We start from the raw sequence: 19,190 nt of genomic DNA on the forward strand, positions 1-19,190 counted from the left end.
CCCCAGGCCCTTGTATTTATACCTGTGTTTATATTTCAGACACACTTCTTGCCTATAGCAGGCAAAGGTGCACTGTAATGTATGTAACAGTAGGCAAGACCCAGTCCACTGAAGGACACTTACTTGTGGGCAAGGCCACATCACAAATGAATATATTAGGAACTCTCTTAGATCTTTAAGATGTAGGTTTACTCATGAATTGGGGCTTGTTCATGGAGAACGTTGCAACCTAGATTAGGTTTTCTCCAAAAACAAGAGCCACCCTTTCTCTCTACCACTTTTTTTTTTATCTGACCATTTACTTTTAGGCATTCAGGAAACATCAAATAATTTTGATATTAGTCCAAACAAAACATAATTAAGAAATAAGGCAGCCCCAGACATATTATATATCTATTTCCAAAACTTCCTACCTTTTCCTCCTCTTGTCTCCCCTCCACTAGTACGAATTATCTAAGTTACCTTCCTTTTTCATGAAACTGAATAATTGAGGAATACCTGAAATATAATAATTAGGATTTAAAGCCTTTTAGAATTCAAAGACCTCACCAACCTATTTACTGGATTGAAGTGTTGACTCTAAATGGTTTCTTGATTTCAGTGGGGAAAAAGAGCCCTGTCCTTGTGTGTCCCTGACCAGTGGGGATGGTGCCCACCCAGGGCAGGTGCCCCCTGTGACCCCTCCTTAACAGAATGTCGCTTGGATCTATTTCAGAGTTCCCTGAAAAGAAGAGGCAGTCGGGAAACATACAAAGAAAAGAAAACCTTTAACCAGGTAAGCAGAGGTTTTGTTCTAATGTTACATCTCCTCAGGAGGCAATCACCTCATGTTGAATTTTCTTTAAAAATGTTACCGTTGCCTTTGAAATATTCAAAGAAACATTACCTGGCAAAAAAAATTGGACTCATTCAAAACCTCCATGGGTGAAGCTTTTCTTTCCAAACCAACAGCTCCTCCCTTTTTGTTTCTTGCACCAACAAGCTGGTGATTCCGTCAAGAAAGAGAAGAACAGAATGGCTTTGTGTGAGATGTAATTTGGTGCCGTTCAGGGCTCTGGCAGTACCCATAACTGGTAAAAAGTCATTCACACAGTAACATAATACAACTACTGTGCTATTCACAAGGTCATTCACACGGCACTGTTTTGAGCATTGTTGTGTTTTTATATATATACTAGAGGCCTGTTGCACGAAGAGGTTCGTGCAATAGGCCTTCCCTTCCCTTGGCTGCTGGCACCAGTTTGCCTCTAGCACCCGGGACCCAGGCCTTCGCTCTGGCCGGGCTCTGGCCGGAGCTGACCCCGGAGCCATTAGGCTTTGCTGCTCCAGCCCCGGGGCCGTCAGGCTTTGCTGCTCCGGCCCCGGGGCTGTCAGGCTTCGCTGCTCTGGCCCTGGCTCCACCACTTGGAGCCTACATATACAAATTAACCACCATCTTTGTTGGATCAATTTGCACACTCTCCTGAGTGGCTGGTTAGCATAGCGAAGGTACAGTCAATTTACATGTTTGTCTATTATTAGGTAAGATATATATGTGCAAGTTGAACATTGTCCTAAATGAAAGTGAAATGTTCTTACCAAAAGATGGCAAAAGCGTAGCCCTTTCTGTGTACATGGTATGTGTTCTTCAGAACTTTCTTGGCTTTTCTGAATACCTGCTTTACTGGATTCCTCTCTTCCTCTTTTTTGAAATCACTGCTAGTATTAGGTGTTGGAGGGAACAAAGGTATTACTGGGATATCAGCTCCCCGAGCTCTCAGAACAAGTGGTAATTAGAGAGATGCAGTAGCTAAGAGCTCTGCTGACCCGCCCCTGTGAATTCCACACTGATTCCTTTGGTTTCTCCAGTCTCCAAATGCACTGATCCCCAGAGTGCCCTTCAAAGGGGGCCAGGCCGTGTGAACAGCAGGGATGCCAAAGGTGAACTGTTCTCTTCTACCACCTCTACTCCCCAGTCTCGCTTTGCCATTCACTAATACCAGGGAAATTGGAATCTGCAGTCCCACTGCTGCGTGCTTGAGCCCTCCTGGGCTTCAAGGATTTTCAGCTTGCAGGCTCTTGACCAGGGAAGATCTTTTCCTTAAAAGGGTAGCTGTTGCCCCATTCTGGAAGGAGCAGCATGGTATTGCCTTCCCCTGTGGGTAAATCGGGCTGAGAACAGCCGTGCTGCCCCTCAGGAGTGTTTGAGAAGCCCCGGGCACCGGGAATGTGTTCGGTCCCCCCCCCCAGCCTGCAGTATCATTGAGAAAGGAGTTTCTGTCCAGCAGAGTGGTGGAGCGGAGCGCCTTGGGAACTGCAGGTCTGCAACCAAAACTCAAAGGAAACTGGCACCCCGGCGCAAGGTAGGAATGCGAGCAGTCAGCGCTTGGGGTGCTGGCTAGACATCAGACTTGCAAGCCAAAGAATATACACCTGTAGTGATATATTTTTGTTGCTTGGCAAGGCCTTTCCAGCTGCTGGTGGTGGTGGTGGTGGTGGTGGTGGTCCTCTGTGTGTCCTGCTCCCATGCCATGCTTGCCTTCTCTGCTTGCACAGGGACAGTGTCGTGTGGAAAGTTTGACTCAACCTTCTGCTTTCATACTGCATTCCTGGGCTATCTGATCATCTCTTGAAACCAGAGCTTGATATCCTTCAGTTGAGGATTCAGCCTAGACCAGTGGTTCTCAACCTTCTGGCCCTTTAAATACAGTTCCTCATGTTGTGACCCAACCATAAAATTATTTCCGTTGCTACTTCATAACTGTAATGTTGCTACTGTTATGAATCGTAATGTAAATATCTGATATGCAGGATGGTCTTAGGCGACCCCTGTGAAAGGGTCATTCGACCGCCAAAGGGGTCGCGACCCACAGGTTGAGAACCGCTGGCCTAGACCCTTACCCCGGAGATTTGGCAGAGTTTAGAAGTCTGTGGTTACAAAATAAGATGGGTAGCCAGCCTCCCGCTGCTTTAGGTGAGGCTGTGATTCTCTATCTCGTCAGAAGGAGTGACTTCCTGCCCCCAGAACAGGCTGAGCCCAGCCCCCTGCCTCCCCTCCCGCACGCCGGCCCCAGAAGGTACAGCACCTTCTCCAGCCACCTCAACGGAGTGAGGAAGTCTGACGCCTTCATTAAATGCACACACTGCCTTGACTTCAAAGATTGCTCTTTCAAAAACTGCTTTAGTTTCGGTGGCAGGCCTCATCGTGCATGGGTGTTTAGTAGAGATGACAGCATGCTTTAATCACATGTGAAATTCTTGCTGTGTGTATAGTTCTTCCTTTAAGGAACAAGAAGACTTTTTGGATATTTTTTCAATCTTCAAGTACTCTAGAAATTGGACATCATTAGGGTATGTCATATAATCTTGCTTCTTTAACTGACCGGGGTTTAGGTTCAAGGAGACAGAGGAGAATGGTTTTGGTTTATAGTCAAACTTGTGGGGAAGGCCAATGGAAAGGGGTGATGCAAGGTTCAAGGTTTCCAGAAATCAAGGCAATTTGAGGGCTTCATAGTATTTTTCTACTCTAAGTATTTATAACCAAGTGTTTCGGAACCTTTGTGCAAGGCCTGGTTCATGTGCCTCTCAGAGATATTACCCTCAACTTCGTAGCTCCACTTTTGGGGAACACTCCCAGCAGAGATCACCTGAGACTCCCTGGTCTGGGTTTGAGACAAAAGCTCCCAAGAACTGAGCAGGTAACTCTGCCCCTCATTTGCCCTTTTCCAACCTGTTCTTCCATATCAAGGCCTCACCAGTTGCAAGTTTCCATGGAAGTAGGGTTAGGGCAATGGTTATAGTAGGTGGTCTTGTCCATCTCTGGGTCTGCTCAGGCTTGAGGTGGACAGAGGTTGGAGTTCCCTTGTGGCTGGCGACATTGTCTTCCATGACCTCTGCTGCCATCCTCATGTACGAAGGTGACTTTTTCTGTTCCATGGTGGAGATAGGATCACTTAGGTGATTTTGGACGAAGGATAAACACTGGCTATCAAGTTAATGATGGAGCTAAGGGCATTATCTTGTCTTGTCCCAGGCTTTTCACTCCTACACTAATCCAATTACAAAGTATTGGTAGTCCATCTCCATTGATTTCTTGGGAATCTAGGTTTAACAACAAATTGAAAAGGTACTTTTGCTTGTTTTACTTTAGAAAGTTTTATGAAGCTGGGGTCATTTAAAAGTAAAATGTCAATTTCTGGTGCATAGTAAGTACTCGGTATGTACAGGAAGAATGAAGGAATCAACAAATACGCATACTTTCCCCTTAGTGTTAGGATAGACTACAATATGTCTTTTACAGCCCATCTATTCAATTAGGCCCTTTAAAAAGATATGCATCACTATCCCAGCAGTGTTAATAACACATGTTGCTTAGTGTGAGTGGGCAGACAGCTTCATTTCCCAGTCATAGAAGCCCTTTTTATGTCTTCTTAATCCCCCAAAACCAAATCCTTAATGGGATGAGTTTGTAGAACATGAAGACCATGCTCTGTTCCCAATGTTATTTATATATTACCCTCTGATACACAGAGCAGGGGGAGGAGTGGGGAGAGTAGAGTTACTGGCTCCTTCCCCTAATATTAATTGTGTTTCAGACAAAGAGAAAGTTAATTTCAGGGTGCTAGAGTATGGAGATTTATCATACATACACAAACCACTTTGCTATACATTATTCCATTTGATCTTCAAAACGACCTTGTGGTTGAGCTAGGATCCTGCTTTAGACATAGGGAGATGGGTTCACCAGGGCTCTGTGATCAGCCCATGGTACCAGGGACAGAAGGGGCAGAAGTGGAACTCAGGGCAGCATGTTTGACCCCAGGTGCGGCAGGACTGGTTTGTCCTCTGCTAGGAGGATGGCAGGGGGAGCATGTCCTTCAGAAGATGCACAGACAGCACCAGGGCCTACATTCCACACAGCACTGGCTCACAGCTGGCCTTAGATTTTTCCTCCAGTCGGCCCTGTCACATCACTCCCTATCCCCAATAGATTTGTGGTACAGGGTAGAGGTGGGTGGGTGGAAGGATGAAAGTTGGGGAGTCACCAAGGGAGGCCTTTCCGTATCTTTCTGACTAATGGTGAGAGGTGGCAAAAACATGGCAGAGAATGAGTGTGAAAGCTGTGTCAACTCTACTAGGCCACGCGAGCACACACTCAAAGACTTCATTCTCCCCAAGGGGTTGACTTGTTCCAGATATTGGTTTGATGACTTCCCTTCCCCTGAAGCTGATGGGGTTTGCCTACCCTCCAGCATGCTGTTGAGTGTCTCTGTGTGATGGGGAATCCTTTGCTGAAAGTTTTGTCCCCATGACAGCCCTTTGAAACTTCTGATAGTCAACCAAAGAGGAATGATTCATGAAAGTGGTCATTGTTCCCACTGAATGTAATAGAAAACCTTTGTGCAAGCCCAAACCAGAATTCATGTCGCTTCACGGCTTTGAGACCTGCACTGTGAAGGCAGAGTCGGCTTTCCCATTGGCCAAATATTGCCCTCTTGACCTCAGCCAAGCAGTGTGGCATTTGGGAGAGAGTCTGTTTGGGTGACCCTCGGCATCCTCTGGTATTCCAGTAATAACTACATCTCAGGTTTTGAAACACTTAACCTCCTTGTGTTGGGTTTCTGAGTTTACTTTCCTGCTGTGTTATAGCAACTAAAGGGAGCGGAACATAACCTCAGGCTCTGAAGTTGCACTTGCATGGCGGAAGGTTGTGAGTAACCCAGGTGCTTAGGTTTGCAGTAACCAATTCATACTAACTGTCAGAGCTTGGTACTTACTCCACACCTTGACTCCCAAAGCACCCTCATGCCTGTCATCTCATAATTTTGTGCTCATGTCATCCTTGTGATACACTGGGGATGGGGAGACCTGGGGAGGGGGAGGGGCATTGCCATGTCTCAGGTTCTCAGCATGTCAGTGGAAAGCCTGGCCATGATTTGGGGTCACCTGGCCTCCCCCTCCTGGTAACACCTGTGGGTTGCTGACCACTTTGGATGAGGGAGGTCTGCACCATGGAGGAAGTGAGTGGCCACAGGTGGAAGTGGCTACGGAAGCCTGTGTGCCTGCCCCAGACTTGGCGAGGGGTTCTCTCTCCCACTGATGCCAGTGATGAGTCAGCCTGGACCACAAGGTAACTCGGGATCACCGCATCACCGGCAGGTGTTGAGTTTCATTTCATTTTCTCCTCACGCATCACCTGTATGATGGTTTTCATGTGCACGTGTTTTCCAAACTAATTGTTTGGTTTCTTTTGTGTCTGTGACAAAGCAGCAGACGTTGTGAAGGCCCCAGCTCCCCTTGGCTTTGTTTTGGCCCCTTCTCCTGTAACCTGACGCACTGACAAAAACATCGGTGTTTTGTTTTTTTGTGTGTGTTGGGGGCGAGGTGCGAGGGAAATCATCAAAAACACGAACATTTGGTATTTTCAAATAACCCTTCTCTCGGGCTGTTCTTTCCTGGCAGGATGACAGTGCCGATTTGAAATGCCAGCTTCAGTTTGCCAAAGAGGAAGGCTCCCTGATGCGCAAAAAGATGGCCAAGCTGGGCAAGGAGAAGGACGAGCTGGAGCAGGAGCTCCAGAAGTACAAGGCCCTGTATGGCGACGTGGACAGCCCCCTGCCCACCGGGGAAGCCGGTGGGCCACCCAGCACCAGGGAGGCGGAGCTGAAGCTGCGGCTGAAGTTGGTAGAGGAAGAAGCCAACATCTTGGGCCGGAAGATCGTGGAGCTGGAAGTGGAGAACCGAGGCCTCAAAGCAGAGATGGAGGACATGCGAGGCCAGTATGAGCGAGAGGGTCCCGGCCGGGACCACCTCCCAAGCATTCCTACCTCACCCTTCGGCGACTCCCTGGAGTCCTCCACAGAGCTCCGCCGACACCTGCAGTTTGTGGAGGAGGAAGCGGAGCTGCTTCGAAGGTCCATATCTGAGATCGAAGACCATAACCGGCAGCTAACACATGAGCTGAGCAAGTTCAAGTTTGAACCGCGCCCGGAGCCCGGGTGGCTGGCGGATGGCGGAGGCAAGGGCATGAATGGTGGGGCTCCCCTGCAGGAGGAGCTGAAGTCCGCTCAGCTGCAGATCAGTGAGCTGAGCGGGAAGGTCCTGAAGCTACAGTATGAGAACCGGGTGCTGCTGTCCAACGTCCAGCGCTATGACCTGGCCGCCCACTTGGGCCTGCGTGCCCCGAGCCCCCGGGACAGCGACGCCGACAGTGACACGGGCAAGAAGGAGAGCGATGGGGAGGAAGGCCGCCTGCCCCAGCCCAGGCGGGAGGGCCCCATTGGTGGGGAGAGTGACTCGGAAGAGGTGTTGGAGAAGACGTCCGGCTTCAGCAGCGGAAAGCCGTCGGAGGCCAGCGAGCTGTGTCCGGCAGAGGTCCTGAGGGCCAGGGAGGACTCCGAGTGCTTGGTGAGCATAAAGCATGAGGCTGAGCGGCTGGAACGAACCATGGAGAGCCTCATCACGGACACCAATGGCTTTGTGGACGACGTGGCCTCGCCGGGGCCTGGTGTTCAGGGGGAGGGGGACAGGAAGGGGCCCCAGCTGCTGGGGACCATCAATGCCAGGATGAAGACTTTCCGGAAGGAGCTCCAGACCTTCCTGGAGCAGGTGAACCGGCTCGGGGATGGTGTGAGGGAGCGCCTGGAAGGCCTGTCCCCCTTGCCCCACCTCACCGAGTCCTCCAGCTTCCTCTCCACCGTGACCTCCGTGTCCCGGGACTCCCCCATCGGGAACCTGGGGAAGGAGCTGGTCCCAGACTTGCAGGTAAGGGGGCTCCTGGCTCTGCCTCCCTGCTCGGTTTTGCTCTTCCTCCTCCTTGCTGGCCTTGCTGCACTTGAACTCATTCTGCTCACGGCTGCTTGGTTATGATTTCAAGCCTGCATTGTACTAAAGCCTCAAGTGTCAACCAAATCCTTTCTATTGGTTGGATTTCTTTTTGTTTAAGTTCTCTCTTATTTCTTTGTTTCTTTTTCCCTTTTCCTCTCTTATTTTTAACTGCGCCGTTGCTCTTGGCTTAGAGGTCCTCCCTCATGACACCAGGCTAATCCCAATGGAAGCGATAGGGATCGAAGCAGTCTTTCTCTATTTTTGGTGTCTCAAACGACCAGCTATCCTGATGAAGAAGCTAAGAGGAGTTTAAGACAAAGTGCAAACTCATTTCACAGTCAGGATAATTAGCAAACTCGCTCAGGAGCAAGTTTCATTGCCAAAGGGGACAGTTCTGAAAGGCCCTAGGCACCCAGGCCCACCCACTCCCACTGGAAGATGAGCCAGAGTGGGGAGAGGAGCGCAGCTCTGAGAGAAGGATGGAAAGTCTCGCTGCTGGCTTGCTCCTGCTGCCCTCCCTGAGCCGAGGGTGAGGGCCGAGTGGAGTAGCCGTCCCAGGACTGCTTTCCTATGCGTCGCCCTGGGGTGCATGACCCAGCTGCCACCCTGGATTATGGCTTTGACTGCTCGACCACAGCGCGGAAGGAGGAGCCTTGCTTCCGTATCCTTCATGGGTAGCGTGCTTGCGGTTGCGTCTGTAATTCATGCATCCCCATTGCATGCGCCTCATAACCAGTGTTTTGCATTCTTCCCCCCTCTCTCTTTGCTTTCCAGATCTTTCAGCCCATCGTTTTGCTCATCCTCATTTTGGTTCTGTTCTCTTCACTCTCTTACACCACTGTGTTTAAGTTGGTTTTTCTGTCCATGCTTTTCTTCGTCTGGTAGTGTTCTCAGTCGTCTGCCTTACCCATTTTTGTTTTCTTTATCTCCCTTCCCTACCCCACCCTCACCCTCTTGTCCTTTGTTTTTTATTTAAAATTTAAAAAACAACAACAACCAAATCCCTCCATGCACCTAACAGTCCAAACTAAGAGATCAGATGGAGTGGCAGCTGGGTCAGGAGCGAGGGGACGAGCGGGAGCACTCGCACCTCCGAGCCACGCGGGAGCTGCACCGCCGAGCTGACGGGGATGTCCGGAGCTGCAGGCCGGGAGGCCAGAGCTGTTTCAATCTAGAGGTCAGCAAGCTGGCTGGTCCCACCGGCCACCCCTCTCCCCTGCCCTCCCACCCTTCCTTTGCTGTGTGGTTGGCTGTCTGACATTTCCTGTGAGTCCAAGGCCCTTAGTGAACGCAGTAGGAGGAGATGGAATCAGGAGGACTTCACTAGAAGCCGACCCACTGCATGCAGCTGGAATTGGAGGGTCTACACAGGCTGAATGCGGGAACTGCCAGCACCCCTGTCAGGCAGGCATGGTCCCACCCGTACACCTGTGTCCCCAGGGCCCGGGGGTGCCTGGAATGTAGCAAGACGTAGGAGACTGATTTGTGAGCATTACCCGGCTTCTTGTCAAACGGGAAAGAAAACTGGGATAACACCAAGCACTGTTTTTGCTAGTCTGGAGAAAACCCCTCCCCTGTGTCTCACACGTCCCGTAGTTTCTGGTGACAGCGCTCTGGCCACTAGCAGATTCAAGGAGTGCACTCCTGACCTGGACTCTTCAGCATGCTCTGCTGTTGCCACAGTAACGCCTTGTCAACAAAGTCCTGAGCCACCACAGATACTCCATTCTATGAAACAGTTGTCAGTGGTCCTGTCAGCAAAAGCTCCTCCGTGCAAGTAATTCCACCCAGGACCAAAAGACAGGTGTCGCTGAGGAGTGAGTCCCTGACTCTGGTACTGCTGGTCAAGGCAGGTTATTGCAGGGTTAGAGCAACATAGTACACATTAGAAAATAGCTGGATAAAGAATCTTAGTTTATTATTCCCAGTGGGGGTGTTACCACTCAGCTCTGTGGCTCCCAAAGGGCAGAGCAGTGGCGGGCGGGTGGGAGGGAGCCTCACACCTGGAAGCAAACAGGCGCTCCCTCCACAAGAAGGTCAGGCATTTGACTAAGAAATGAAGAGGCACTCGGGGTGGAGCGCTCGGGCCTTTCGATCAGCTTGCAGCTAATGCCTTGGTTAGGCTGTGAGTCCCACTGTTAGAGGTAGGCGGGTGGGGCAGCTGGCCCACCCAGACATGAGTTCAGATACCTCCAGCCTGTGAGAGAGTATGTCACCTTTCTGCCCTCGTGGATAGGGCACACAGTAACATGAAAACCTTCCCCAAAAAGCTTAAGTAAAACAAAAACAGTTTTTGAAACAGCCTTTGTAGTCCACCACCTTACATTACTTTGGCAGAGGCCAGGCTCCCCCAAAGGTGGCATCCAAGTCCGTGCCCCGGAGAGAAGTAACTGTGGACCACACAGAGGTGTGACCAGGAGAATTCTGCATGCCAGTGGCCAAGCACATGGCAGTGCCAGCTCCCGGACGACCAGCGGAAGCCCCGCATGCCCTGTGGGGTTGCTGCATGCCGTCCCAGAGCAGCAGTGCCGTCCTCCCAGTCTGGAGCTCACGGTGCCCAGAATAAGCATTTGTGATTTTTAAAGATGTTTTCTGAGCACGGGCTCTGGACATGGAATGGGACGTGTATTACGGCAGATCAACTTTAGTGTGTTCTCATTCCAAATTTGCAGGTAAGCTGTTCCTAGGTTTTATACCAAAAGTAAAACAGAACACTACATATGTAGGTTTTCCCCCAAATACGGATTTAGAGATTAGTGTGTCTTGTAACTCTGTGGAACTTTCACAATAAAAACCTTTGATCAACCCGGGCCCCACGCAGGGTCTTCATCTGGAATACTGGTTGCTTGGACACTAGCAGACTCACAATTCTGTACATTTCAAATGAATTGAATGATCCACCTCCAAGGCGGAAAGCTCAGGAAGACACGTGTCCCAGCTCTCAGTTCACACTGAGCACAGTGATGTCTAGCAGGGCCGCCATGCTGTGCTGGAGTCAACCCTGGCATGGGCATCGGGCTCTGGGTCCTGGCCGCTCTGTGTCCATTACTAGCCCTGTTTCTCAGGCGAGTGTCAGCCTCTGTTTTCTCATGTGTAAAATGGCCCTGCCTGCTTCATGTGGTTATATGTGGATGATTCTCAGAGCCAATGAGCTATTACCTGAACAAGTACACCAAACAGTGCTAAATGCCATCTAAGCATCAAGTATGATTAATAATGAGAGGGATTATGTCCCGCCATCGAAGACTATAGGCGGGAAGGGATGTCACAGCTACCCTGGTCATGGGACCAATTTTCTCTGCCCCCTGTAGCCCTTTGTCACTTGTTACTGGCTGCTCCTGGGTCCTGCGCAGAAGCACAGCTCTGGCCGGACATGATACACTATTTGAGGAGAAATGCAGTTCCCCTCCCATAGGCGCCATCAGTCAAGGCCTGTCACACAGCCCTGTTCAGTTAAGCTCTGATCAAGTGTACGATGATGCTAGGCCTCTGATACGTCTTCCTGTCGCTTGCCACATACATACATGCACTGCATAGCTTCAAAAACCGGCAACAGTCTTAGAGAGAGAAATACTTTATTGGATAAAACTGAACATTCTAGGAAGGCAAACCTCCAGAAGAGGGAGACTAGCCGAGTTAGTTGGTGCCATATGGCAAGTCCAGGTAGCCGAACAATGTAGCTCAGAAGGGAACGTCTGACTCCCTCATGATGAGAATGAGAAAAACGAGGCCCGAGTGGAGCATCCGGCCATTCAGCTCTCCAGGGGGACAGTGGTAGGACTGGGTCTAAAACAGTCTGCTCAGGCCTGGTCAGTCCTGTCCCCCCTGCTGCCCAGGACTGCACGGACTGGCAGCCCTGACCTCCCCTTGCTCCCCGGGGCCCAGACACGCCAACAAGAGCTCCATTTCCTAGAGGATATTTCTAAACACGTATCACTAAGGTGATTAACTGCATGGCCAGTGATGTGGCCAAGGTACGTTTCTTCTTTTTAAACATCTGTCTGGTTTTCTTTAATTTTATATATTTTAACGAGAACATAAAAGAAGAAAACTCATAGTGAAAGGCAGTGTCTCGGGAGCATCCCTAGAAGGGAAAATGGTCTGAACCCAAAGTTAAACATCCTTTGTTGGGACATTTTTATTCACTAAGGCATTTTGCACAGAAGAGAAAACCCAATTATGCATGCAAGCATATCATATTTGAAAATATCTTCTAAAGATAACACATATTTTAGTACCATCTTGGTGGCCCCATAGTTTTTCCTTTTATTTTGAGGAGCCAAATGTCCACCGTTATGAAGTCTGGGTCTGGAGTGCTCTATCCCTCGGGTGATGTCACCCTGACAGACAGCTTAGCTTGGTCTTTGAATATTACATTGGGTTAAAATGGCACAGCAGACAGTTCTAGAAAGAACTCCTACAAGCCTTTTAATGAAAACATCCGGAACTCATTGCTTACAACAGCTTTCCTCTGAGGCCATGATGGAAAGGGTACACAGGCCCCCAGCAGGGCAGCTGACTGACTACTCCCATTGAAGACACCCCGGGAACTGGGCGAAAGGCAAACACGAGGCTTTCCTCTAGAATGAGGCCAAGACTAAGGCTGCGTGCACCCGCAGCAGTTTATTCCCTCTTACATCACCCTTGAAATTACCACTAATTATCTGCATAAGCCAACTGCTACCACGTCTGAACTTCCTCCAGTCCTTCGCCTTTGTGCCTTGGGGAAGGGATGGGGCTTAGAGGACACCTAGTATCAATGGCTTAACAGAAGAAACACCTTTCTGACTTTCAGCTGAAGTTTTAAAAAAGGATCAATTTCTCAAGTTCCATTTGTGAAACACCTCCCATGATTTCCGCCTTATAGATTTTCCTACTTAGGGAAAGGGGGAAAAGGTAAGTTCTTACTTTGGAAAATTCACATGTTTTAGGCAGGTTAAATTATTACTTGTACTAATTGTACCAGTAGTACCAGTAGCAGCAATAACAACAACAGGAGAAAAGTAAAAATCTATGTTCTTACACTGCAGCATTTTAGCAGATAACAAATCTGTGAAGAAAGCCTGCTGCTCAGATGAGACATATAACAAGGCCAGGAAGGGAATGGCATATCCACGCCCTGCCCTCTGAAAACAGCCATGGGCAGAGAAAGCTGAACTCGGAATCTGTTAACACCCACTGACCCATTAATTCAACCACACAAAAAATTAACTGGTTGAAAAAAAAAAAGGATTTCAAATGAACAGTGTTCCTGTTGCCTATTTGTCTCCGTAGATAGTAGCAAGATTCTCACACCAGGCACCAGCTTCTTCCCTGTCTTTGCCCCCCGTGAGAGATTTCCATTTGTTAAGAGAGAGCAATGTATAGAATATGTGGTTTGGAATGTGCAGGGTACCTTAAAAATAGTTCTCAATGAGGAGTAGCCAAGCACGGGCACTGGTCAGATTTCAGATATAAATGAAACCAAGCCTGTGCCCAGAGGATTGGGTTTCAGAAATCTCAAAGGGCTCTCTTTCCCCAGCTCCCCCTTTATCCTTTAATCAGCGAAGCGCACAGAGCATTTGTGATCACTTATGCCTCAGCTGTGTCCTACCAGCCAGGATAAAATGATGTGTGCTGGTTTTATGCCAAGCATGTGTACACATTTGTTGACCTCATATACTGCTTTGGGAAGAAGCAGTAACAAAACTGGCCAAAACAAAATGGAACTCACCAGAATATGAAGTTACGGTGAGAGAGGTGGAACAGAGTTCTAGTTACAGTAGCGTTGTTAGGTGATAGCATTGTTAATGCTCTCATGGAAAGCATTCCTTTTTTTTTTTTTATTTTGTAGAATGAGGTAGTGCAGTTATCTCCTTAGGTGTGGGAGGTAATTTACAAGCCCCTTTGAAGATGTCCAGGAAATCGGCTGTGTATGTGGGTGTGGGACCCAGCCGTTAGGGAAAATCATGGCCAGGGTTTCAGAACGTGAACAGGGAAGGTGGTTGTGATGTGGAGATGAACAGGCCTCCACAGCCTCAGAACCAAGTAGGGATGGTATTTGTTTACATAAACTGCCTTCACAGGGATGTCAAGGTGAATTCATTTGATGTGTAATCACAATCTTAGGTAAGTGGGCAAATGATGGTTTTAGAATCAAAGCTTTGGGAGTCTGGTCATGAAGGGAAGTATTTATTTTCTGGAGGAAATCTGTGTGTTACGTGAAAACTTTCCCCCGAGGTATGTGGCTGTGCGTGGTTGTGTTGCTAGTTCTGGACAAATACTTTGCCAGAGCCTGTTTGCATTTTGTTTTTGTAACACTGGGGTGACGGCATCCCGACTAGGAGACTTAGCTGTTGTAGTTTTAGTATTCCGTCAGCAAAAATGAACAGTGCAGGAAAGTAAAACTTCTAATAGATGATATAAAGTTTTCTGTTGTTGACCAGTCTCCGCAGACACCACGGGAGCCGCTGTGGGTAAACCAGATGCCCCCGAGGAACAGGCCTCCAAAGGTGTGTGCAGACAGAGGGACTGTTTGTCGAACAATTTGCCTGGAGTATGAGACTCGTGTTTGTTTAAACTGAAAATGGTTTATATAATTACTTATTAAGATTAAAGCTGAACTAAATAGTTTAGTGTAATAAATAGAAACTAAATTAATATATATCTTTTTTTCTTAAAAGATAAGTTTAATTAGGGTGCCCATTTTAACATCTAATATGGAGCTTTGGGCTAATACCGACTGTGTTAGAGCATGGAGGATTTTTACAGTTTAAATGTATAGAGTAATATGTCACAGAGCAATGGGGGTAACCTGAGAACCCAACTGGGCAAAACACCTAAAGAGCCAGATGGGAAGCCCCAGGAGGGCAGGGATCTGGGGCAGCTTTACTTCCTGCTATACCCCTAGTGCCTAGTACGATAGGTGCTTAATAAAGATTTGTTGAAGAAAACGCTGCATACAATATAAATTGTCCTTTAAAATATATAGCTGAATTCCTAAGAAAGTTAAAAAAAACTTCAAGAGTTGGAATTGATTTCAGAATTGAAAACCAGAGCAGTGTCAGTGGCCTTTGCGTGAAGTGGGTGGAAAGTTGCCAGAATTTACACCCAGAGCCTTGGCTTTTAATAGCTCCAAGAGGACAGGAGACAGGGCCTTAGGCCCAATACAGGCAGAGAAAGAAATTAACCAGGACCCTCAAAGGGCTGCACGTTGTGAAAGCCCAAAACTGGAAAAATATCTGCCTATGGGAGAGGAAGGCAACAGGGATCTTGTCCACCCGCGTGGATTCCCCCCTCCCCCTGTAACTGTAAGGACAGCCAGCCTCGCCAGGACCAGGCTTGGAACTGATGTCACCTGGAGGTCCAGGAATCCCTAAGGAAAGGAAGGTTTATGTTCTGTTGCTGGCTTTTGCAAACACGAAGCCCCTCTGGAGGCACATTGTCGGCCCATGTCACATATGAGATCATAGCTAACTCACCATTGAAGATGACCTCACAATGCAAAATTGCAAACACCCAAGCCAAAAACGCGCACCTGGCGCAGGAGTCAGCCAGTGTCCAATGGCAGGATCCAACGTTAAGACCTTCAGACTCTAGAATTATCAGAAACTATAAAATAAATGTGTTTAAAACTAAGAAAGATAAGCAAACGAAAAAAAAAAAGACTCATTATTGTAAAGGACTCCACACATTAAAAAACCGTAAGAAAGAAATGAGAAGTTAGCCATTGGAGCAAATTCAATGTGTAGAGAAGTGCCTCTCTTCAAAGAGAACCCGAAACCTTGCTTAGCAAATATAAAAGACTACACTAGTAATCTTTAATAACTAACAAATCAAAGAAGCACTAATGTTCTCAGGAGTTCTTGAAAGTAGGATGAGCTTACGTCTTTCAAAAATGTTATCCCAAAGTTGGTGACTCCCCAATGTGTCTGATTTTCTCTGTCTAAACCAGTGGTTCTCAACCTTCCTAATGCCGCGACCCTTTCATACAGTTCCTCATGTTGTGGTGACCCCCAATTTCATTGTTACAAATTGAACATAATTAAAGCATAGTGATTAATCACAAAAACAATATGTAATTATATATGTGTTTTCCTATGGTCTTAGGCGACCCCTGTGAAAGGGTCGTTTGACCCCCAAAGGGGTCTCGACCCACAGGTAGAGAACCGCTGGTCTAAATCCTTCTTTCTGTAAACTCTCTCTTGGTCTTCCCATATGCTAAGGGAAGTGATCTACCCTTTTATTTTCTGTATCTCCTGTTTTGGGGGGTGTGGTTTTCAATCACGACAACTCAGGTAACATCAGATTAGGAAGAGCAAATGAAAAATAACAGATTAGTTAAAGGTAATCAGAATGAACTAGTGAAATGATCCTGGTTTTTATTGTAACAATCCACTCTCATTCCTAGCTTTATAAATCATCTGTCCTCAGGTAGCATAAACCAGTGGGTAAATCTCATGTTTCCATTTTAATGATGCCTAAGGTTTTTAATATGACAGTGTTTCCATCTCTAAAAAACACATTTCAAAAGTAGTAGGGAGTAGAGAGTGACTCCTCTATCATTGCCGTTTGGACATAAAAGGCATGAAAGATAGACGTTACCAATAAAAAGAGTTTTAAGAGATTCCTTTAACTATTTTTAACTCGAAATGTAACAAGCAGATTTTTGTGCAATTCCCCTTAGGCACAGACTGTGTGCAGTGGAGAGACCGGAAACCATGTGTCTGTTAACTGGAGGAGCCCCCACCCCAATGACTGTGAGCATCCAGGACAGGACTGCTGGGAGAAAAGGAAGGCAGGACAGACTCTGATAAACAAGCACACAAACAAATTAATTATGCAACTTAGACATGTCTGAACTTGGGCAGGGAATCTAAGAGGCCGACTGTGCATGAGGGGTCATGCTTGGCTGCCACAATCGCCAACTCTGATCACTCCCAGCATTTCATAAAACTTTCTAGGAGCTGCTGTGGTAGCAGAGATACCTCTGGTGTACCCAGGCTCCCTGCTCAGTCTGGTTACTGCGGTGTTTGAAGTTCAGGAGATAGGCACCACTTACTGACTCACCTGGTCTCCTAGGTGAGAGGTGCAGGGCAGGTGGAGTTGTCCTCCCCAGATAACATAAGCGCCCAGGGCAGAATCCCAGGGAACTTGCCACCAAGTCACTCCACTGCTGCAGCGCACATGCTGTGTTGCTCCATGCATGTCCCTGGTCTGCCCGGCGTCTTCACGCCACGCAGAGTTCTCCCGTCCACTAAACCCCTTCCTTTATCACACTGATCAGCTCAGGGTTCCCCCCTTGTACCTGAACAGAGGAGCTACAGGGTCAGCTTGCACAGGCGACCCGGCTGCATCAAGAGGAGACAGAGAAATTTACACACAAGATCGGAAAGGTAAATATGTCACGTGGATTTCAGCACAACCATGTCTCAGACCACAGAGCCCCTCCAGAGAGATGACAAGATATGTTTTTTTAAAAATATATTTTTATTGGTTTTTTACAGAGAGGAAGGGAGAGGGATAGAGAGCTAGAAACATCAATGAGAGAGAGATATTGATCAGCTGCCTCCTGCACACCCCGACTGGGGATGTACCTGCAACCAAGGTACATGCCCTTGACCGGAATTAAACCTGGGACCCTTCAGTCCGCAGGCCGACGCTCTATCCACTGAGCCAAACCAGTTAGGGCGACAAGATATGTTTTAAAAGAACGCTGTCTGACCTCATGGGCTGGAGGTCGTATGGAAAGGTCATCCAGTCCCGCACCCCCCTCAGACGCTCATGAAGATAACTGTCTTCCTTTCTGTTCTAAAATATGCTTTTCAATATTTACAGTGTGGTCTCAGGGAGTTCTTAATATCTAATCTAAATTTCCCTGCATCCAGAACCAGCAAAGTAAAGTAAAATAAGGGCTCTATTGCAACTGGACATGAATGTGTGTCGAACAACTTTGGTGAGGTGTCCCCCAACACCCCCAGGTCAGAGGAGCCTCCGCACCTCAGGAAGTGTGGAAGTCGTGGGACAGCGGAGGCCTGGAGGCATGGAGGCCTCGGGCAGTGGAGGAGAGGTCAGAGGGCGAACCAGAAAGGGGCATTCCCAGGAGGCTGCAGATGAAAGGAGAACTCACCCTAAATCGTTGTCTTCAGAAAACGTTCATTAATTGAGCTGTGGCTTCATTAGCTCTTCTAGCTATTTTAGAATAAATTGTTACTGGCTAATTATCCTTTATCCATTAGATCCTCTCCCAGGGCGCCCAGTAGGAAGGATTCGCAGACACAGGCACTCTGCCAGGGGCCTCCCTGAGGACTGCCCAGTCCCTGCTGCCACCTCAAATCTGTAAACAGATATGCGGGCTCAGAATTGCCCTTGCTGCCTTTCCCCCGTTGTATTCTCAAAATATACTTGTATTTTTATTTTTTTATTGGGAAAGATACTTGTACTTTTAAAAACAAAAACCAGTTGGTCTTGACCGGGGCACCGCGATGTTGTAAAATGCATGTCTAAGGTATCCAAGAATTTAACTCATGGGCCCCCACGTTGTCCATGGTCCTGCTCATCTAAGTCAGTCAAACCTGATTAAGGGAGCGCCTTCTGCACCTCGAGGCTTGGGGAGAGCAAAGCTGAGTGCTGAGATCTAAGTGCTCTGCCAACCTCCAGCAGCAGACGCACAGCCCTTTTAAACGTTTCACTGATAGGTCCAGTGTCACATATTATTACAAAAGGAAAATAGTTTCATATTACCCAAAAGGTAAATTCCTAAGTAAATAACCTTTTTTTTTTTTTTTTTGCATTCCATCAAAAATCCTGTTTGAAAATGAATTTATTCCTGGAGATGCTGATAGCCAAGTGGCAGGGTCCCAGGTGCTTCTAGTGCTTGTATTCAGGGTGAAGGAGTGTGTGGAAGAGGCTCCCAGACCTTGGCCCCAGGTGGTGTGGTGTCATCCAGGCTTGTTCTGAGGGGAGGGGAAGGGAAGGGAAGGGAAGGGAAGGGAGGGGAAGGGAGGGGTCCCCTAACACACCCCAGGGCAGAGCAGCCACTCTCCGCCTGGGGAAGTGCGTGGAGTCTGGAACAGCAGAGGCTGCGCAGGGCAGGGGAGGAGAGGTCAGAGCGAGCCAGGAAGGGGCATTTCCAGGAGAGACTAAGACAGCGGTTCTCAACCTGTGGGTCGCGACCCCTTTGGCGGTCGAACGACCCTTTCACAGGGGTCGCCTAAGACCATCCTCCATATCAGATATTTACATTACGATTCATAACAGTAGCAACATTACAGTTATGAAGTAGCAATGAAAATAATTCTATGGTTCGGACACAACAAGAGGAACTGTATTTAAAGGGCCAGAAGGTTGAGAACCACTGGACTAAGAGAACACCCGCCAGTGCTGCATTTCCCATGGTTTCCACA

The 19,190-nt window shown here is 48.0% G+C and overlaps 1 protein-coding gene across 2 annotated transcripts in view; it reads left to right on the forward strand.

Annotated features, from left to right (window-relative positions):
- MTCL1 (microtubule crosslinking factor 1) overlaps positions 1-19,190 on the forward strand; it is a 115,573-nt gene that overhangs the window by 58,475 nt on the left and 37,908 nt on the right. For both annotated transcript variants that reach the window (XM_005866887.2, XM_005866889.2), the window contains exons 4-6: positions 716-775; positions 6,442-7,743; positions 8,828-8,983. In XM_005866887.2, the coding sequence (XP_005866949.1) occupies positions 716-775; positions 6,442-7,743; positions 8,828-8,983 (1,518 nt within the window). The remainder of the gene's footprint in view (positions 1-715; positions 776-6,441; positions 7,744-8,827; positions 8,984-19,190) is intronic.

Source organism: Myotis brandtii, unplaced genomic scaffold, assembly GCF_000412655.1.
Source record: "Myotis brandtii unplaced genomic scaffold, ASM41265v1 scaffold240, whole genome shotgun sequence".
In the NCBI taxonomy this organism is placed as follows: Eukaryota; Metazoa; Chordata; class Mammalia; order Chiroptera; family Vespertilionidae; genus Myotis; species Myotis brandtii.